Source organism: Pangasianodon hypophthalmus, chromosome 4, assembly GCF_027358585.1.
Source record: "Pangasianodon hypophthalmus isolate fPanHyp1 chromosome 4, fPanHyp1.pri, whole genome shotgun sequence".
Lineage (NCBI taxonomy): Eukaryota > Metazoa > Chordata > Actinopteri > Siluriformes > Pangasiidae > Pangasianodon > Pangasianodon hypophthalmus.
The window spans coordinates 946,734-952,733 of record NC_069713.1 but is presented as its reverse complement, the minus strand read 5'-3'; the positions used below and the strand labels follow the sequence as shown (position 1 = coordinate 952,733).

Here is a 6,000-nt window from a genome sequence, read left to right as displayed (position 1 = left end):
AAGATATACTAAAATGGTTGCTGAAATGTGAGGGGTGTACTCAATTTTGTGAGGTACTGTGTATAAGAGACGCTATAAAGTTTTAAGCCAGATAAAAATAAATTTACAAAAAAACCTTTTTTAAGAAACTATATTATTATTATTATTATTATTATTATTTTTATTATTATTATTATCTCTTTAAACTTCAATCGATATTGCCATTTTTTAGCCTGTATACTCACAGATACTATGAATTATTGTGTGTTTGTTTTGTTACTGATCTATTTAAAATAATCGTTTTGTAGAAAGTTAAGGTGCTTTGGGTGTGTAGGAGCTGTGTGTGTGTGTGGTGTGTGTGTGTGTGTGTGTGTGTGACAAAGTTCTTATCATGGGTAAAATTTCTGTATGCTTTTCCCTCCTCATCTGTCATCACTAATAATATTAGTTCACAATTTCTTCCATTACACAGGGGAACTAGACAGGGAGGCCCCATGTGTCCCCACTTTTCACAGTAGCGATTGAACCTTTAGCTGTTTTGCTGAGATCAACATCAGTTATTCAGGGAATTATTAGAGGGACAGAGAGCGTAAATTATCATTATACGCAGATGACCTGCTCCTGTATATCTCAGATCCACATAATTCTCTTCCTCATGTTGTGGCTGTATTTGAGCGTTTCAGCACTATGACAGGATATAATGTCAGTCTTTCCAAGAGTGAGCTATTTCCTATAAATCAAGCTGCAAAACTATCTTCCTTTTCTGCTTATCCATTTAAATTAGCCCCAGACAGTGTCACATATCTTGGTGTGGTTGTATCAGGAAATATTTCTGAGTTATTTAAACTTAATTTTGCTCCACATTTAGTCTGAACAAAGATAGCTGTTGAAAAATAGTCCAGGCTTTGTATCCCCTTGGCTGGAAAGTATATATAAATATTAAAAAATCTTATGTTGTTTATTTAATTAAGACAATAGCATCTTTTCTTTGGAATAAGAAACTCCCTAGAATATGCTTGTGTTTTTTCCGAAATCCCAAGGAACTAGGGAGGATGGCTCTTCCACATTTCCAACTATATTACTGGGCCTGCAATTTGAGAGCTTTAGCATATTGGTAGGATTCACATAACTCTAATCATTTACCGGATTGGGTCCATATTGAATTCTCAGCTTGCCTTCCTTTTTCATTTCCAGCCCTTTTATTCTCACCCTTACCACTCGGTCTTGACTCTCATTCAGTACGTCCTGTGGACTGGAATTCTGTTCAGATTTGGGTCCAAATTCGTAAATATTATGGATGGCAGAGAGGTTCTGTTTGTGCACCAGGTGCCAGAAATTATGGATTTGTCCAGCCTCTTAATGACCTTGCATTCTTGCTATGGCAGGAAAAAGTCATTTCATTATTCAAAGATCTATTTGTTGATGGGAGCTTCCTATCATTTGCACAATTAGAATCTCAGTTCAAAATACCAAAGACTCATTTTTTCAGATATCTACAGATGAGTGATTTTATGTGCAAGAATTTCACCTCTTTTCTTTTCCTTCCTGAACCAAATACAATTGACCAGTTTTTTCCTGTCAGCCCGGCTCAGAGAGGTACTATCTTCAGTTTGTACATTAAACCTGCATCATTATTGTCCACTCCTAATAATGCACAGAGACTCTTGGCAACTAGATCTTAAACTTTGCGTGACTGACAAGGAGTGGCATGAGGCTAAATATAGGGTTCATGGGTCTTCTATTTATGCCAGACACAGTCTCTTGCAATTTAAAGTGGTACACAGACTTCATTTATCTAAGGCCAGGTTGGCAAATATATTCTCCTCGTATTGACCGAACTCAAGATGCATTCAATCCCCTGCTACACTTGCCCGTATGTTTTGGGTTTGTCTCAGGCTGTTTGTTTTCTGGTCACTGATTTTTGAGTCTTATTCTAAGATTTAGTAAAAATGTTAGTCCAAACCCTCTAAAAGCCATCTTTGGTATTGTCAGTGAAAAGACCACTCTTTCAAACAGTGATATCAACCGCTATTCTTAAGTCTGGAAAAATAAGACTGAATCTGTGGGGTTCTGGCTCCACGTTCGCTGTTATGTGGCCTTTCATAAGTTATCTTCAGAATCAGTTATAGCTGAAATGGGATGAATCGATGCTGATACCTGATTTTGTTCATGATTTTCCTGTATGTTTTTTATTTGTATGTAAACAGTATTTTATGTTTGTTCCTTCTGTTTTTTCCTCTGTTTGTACACGTGTAGTATTGTCTTAGTGATTATGTATGTTGTTGATGGTTGCATAAATTAAAAAATGCAAAAAAAAAAACTTTTATTATAACTTTTTTTTTATCATATCTTATCACCATTATTATTATTAGTAGTAGTAATTCTTAGTTGATGAGGTTACAAAGTTTTATGAAGTAGATAGCTACAAATAAATATTAATCAATATTAGTAATTACTAGCCCCTCACTTAGCCGTCACAGCTCCAGTGTTAGGTGTGTGTGTGTGTGACTGTGTGTGTGTGTGTGTGTCAGGTTCCTGTCTCTACTCTCCATGTCGTTCTTTGTTCTCAGCAGCAGTGTACCAGTCACCAGGGGAAAGGGGGTGGAGCCTGTCGGGATGGAGGCTTTTAGATTTATTCTGTTTATTTACTCTGGATTTAGTGATGAGGCTGAAAGCGTCAGTACCTTTAGTTTTTTTCTGATTCGTTAGCATATATGTTTAGAAATCATTTCAGTAAATAAAAAACACTTCAGAATGTATTCATGTAAAATGTCTTGATCTTTACTGATATTTTTTTTTAAATTTTATGCTGCTATTTAATCAGTTGTGATTATAATGGAAAGAGAAAAGCGTATAATAACATTTAGTGAAATGTAAAACAGCAATATTGTTTAAAATGTACGTATACAGATCATATATGATATAAAACATGAATTATAGACTCCTGAGTGAGAGACGTTAGTGTGACATCAGCTGCACCTCCTGGTTGCAGAAACAATGCAGGAGACTATAATGATTTAAGAGCTGAGCCAGAATTTGTTTTCTAAAACATTGAGCTGTGCTTTTGAGCGTCAGAATCAGAAATGTGATTATAAACACATCTGTTTTCACTGTGTTACTATCAAATAATTAATAATTTAACAGGCTTAGCTTGCTAGTTAGCTAAAATAACTCATTTACATTGCTTTAATAAACCTGTATAGCCTGCTAAAAAATCATACCGTAAGGATCTTCTAGAGTTCCACTGTTAGTTTAGCTGAACTGCACTCGCTGTCCTTTAGTGCTAATCCATAATAACAACTGAAGAACATTTTAGCTAACATCAGTCTGATTCTTGAAAGAATCTGTAGTTCTCTTATGACAGGTTCTGGTCTCTTATGGTTTTCTTGCAACCAGGTCACATGTGCATATTGTTTTATTTATAAACACAGAGTGTTTTATAGGAAGGCTTTATACTGAAATGTGTGAGATATACACATTTTAATTTTAATTTAATCATGTGTGCATGTATAGGTTTATATTTTATTCTGTTTATCTGCTTCTCTCTTTCAGTACCTGTATCAGCTGTCACTACTGTACAGGTGAAGTTTAATCAGGCTGCTGCTCTGCCCTGTGAATGGAAATGTTCTCGTGAGGCCAAATGGACTCTGTTCAGTAACCAAAGTGTTGTATTGGCTCGGTGTGATCAGACATCCTGCTGGTCACTAAAGGAGGGATTTAAAATGTCCCATGATCAGTACCTGAAGGGAAATCTCACCCTCACCATCACTGCAGCTGATTACAGTATGAGGGGTTTATACATATGTGAGTGTGATGGCAGAGACATTAAAGATGTGCGTCTCAGCATCAAGAGTAAGTGTCTTTACCTGCTCTATAGCTTATACACTCTTACTGATTTAGGTTTAATGTGTTATATCACATTTACACCCAGTTAAGATGATGAGTGTTTTTTCTCCTCAGCCATGATATCATCAGTTCAGATAAACCCTGGTGAAGATCTGCAGCTGGATTTGCACGTATCAGAGCGAGTGGAGGTGATCTATAAGGGTGAAGATTCAGCAGATCCACATGGTGAACAGATCTGCACTGTGGATAGAAGCTCACTAAACTGTACAGCTGAATACACACCGAGAACATCACTCACTAACACAGTTCTTACACTGAGAGGAGTAAAGCTGACTGATGGGGGAGTTTACATCGTCCGGGACACGGAGAATAATGAATATCTTCATATTTACTCAGTATCAGTGACAGTATCAGTGAGAGGTACGTATTCAGTGTGTCAGTGTGGAAACTTCAACATTTAAATATAAATCCTCTTTTAACAAACAAATAGGATTTTTGCAGTCAAAGTGTGTGTAGGATGAAGTCAGTAAAGCTAACAGTGTGTGTGTGTGTGTGTGTGTGTAGGATAAAGTCAGTAAAGCTAAAAGTGTGTGTGTGTGTGTAGGATAAAGTCAGTAAAGCTAACAGTGTGTGTGTGTGTGTGTGTGTGTAGGATAAAGTCAGTAAAGCTAACAGTGTGTGTGTGTGTGTGTGTGTGTGTGTGTAGGATGAAGTCAGTAAAGCTAACAGTGTGTGTGTGTGTGTGTGTGTTTGAGACAGAGAGAGCGCTACCAGTGTGGGCGATTATCCTGATAGTGCTGATGGTTCTTCTGCTTGTTGCGCTGCCTGTGATGATAATCTGCTACCTGAGGAATCGGTGCTGCCAAAGAGATGAAGTAAGTACCAGCGACGTGCAGCTCCGTGACATCAGAGATCACATGACTGTGTGCTGTAACCAGAATAAAATCCACAGCACATCACCCTGATTAGACGCCACTCAGTCACTGCATGCACACTTCCACAAAATAAATAGAATTATCACCTATAAATTACACTTTTACTGTCAGAATAGTTCCACGTTTAATTCAGTAATCTCACATGATCACTGAGAGAGAACAGTTAAGTGTTTAAACATCAGATTATTAATAGTTTTAAATATTTATCTGAACACTCAGCATTACATATGATGCTCTGACTCTTTAAAACTGAATTCCTCCAGTCTCACTCTGAGAAGCAAATCCTCTACAGTCTCTTTATAAATAAAGACTTTCAACTGAATTCATCTTAATTTTATTCCTCAGCCTTTCAGGAGATGTGATGAATTTATTGAGTGTAGGTTTTGAAGTTGGTGATTAGTATTTAATAATGTGCACTTTAATGATTTTTTATACGTTTCAACTCTATTAAGTCGTACAGAGGAGCAGCAGTGGAGCATACAAATGAGGGACCAGGCAGAGAACGAAAGCATGTTGGAGCAGGAAGAGAACCTGAAGCTCAAACATAAGAATGGAGTAACAGAGGGAAGAGACTTATAACTTCATACAGCATGATTCTGGAGCAAGGAGAGAGCTGAACTCAGGTAGGAAGACGGGAATAAATGATTTCTCCATCCCTTTGTTCTTCACAACACCAAAAGAATACGACCTGACTACAGAATCTGCTGGAATCCTCCCTCATACTGTTTGTCAGTTCTAGACCTGACTACTGCAAGTCTTTTTTTTAATCCCTTTATCTGTTACATATCCTCATCAGATCTTCTTATAGGCTTCTCCTGTCATATATTACCTTTGGAGATGATTTCACTGAGCACCACATCATCTGTCCTTCTCTGGGATCTGCTTCAGTCCTGGTTCTTCAGCAATGTGATGAGCTTCCAGCTCCTTTAAGAATAGAACCTTGTGTTCTGGTCTCAGAAGAACCTCCTCTAAGAACAGAACCTGTTCAGATGGCATCAAGGTCACATTATTAAATACTAATGATATTTTATACGTTTCATCTCTATTAACTCATACAGTGGAGCAGGAAGAGACCAGACCTGGAATGGTACCTCAGAAATGCCTAAACTGCCAGAGAAATGATGATGAAGCAGGAAGAGAACCTGAAGCTCAAACATAAGAATGGAGTACCAGAGGGAAGAGATTTATAACTTCATACAGCATGTTTGAATTATTACTTTTTGTTTTGCATCGTTGTTTC

At 37.3% G+C, this 6,000-nt stretch overlaps 1 protein-coding gene across 4 annotated transcripts in view; it reads left to right on the top strand.

Moving 5' to 3' along the window:
* The first annotated feature begins 3,307 nt into the window (after window positions 1-3,307).
* LOC117597028 (uncharacterized) overlaps window positions 3,308-6,000 on the top strand; it is a 60,978-nt gene continuing 58,285 nt past the window's right edge. Inside the window, exons 1-4 of one of the 4 annotated variants that reach the window (XM_053233580.1) lie at window positions 3,316-3,831; window positions 3,940-4,245; window positions 4,585-4,700; window positions 5,213-5,882. In XM_053233580.1, the coding sequence (XP_053089555.1) occupies window positions 3,477-3,831; window positions 3,940-4,245; window positions 4,585-4,700; window positions 5,213-5,308 (873 nt within the window). In that variant the 5' untranslated portion in view covers window positions 3,316-3,476 and the 3' untranslated portion in view covers window positions 5,309-5,882. Of the gene's footprint in view, window positions 3,832-3,939; window positions 4,246-4,584; window positions 4,701-5,212; window positions 5,883-6,000 lie in introns of those variants that run through there. The other 3 variants (XM_053233579.1, XM_053233581.1, XM_053233578.1) reach the window with 3 other exon arrangements.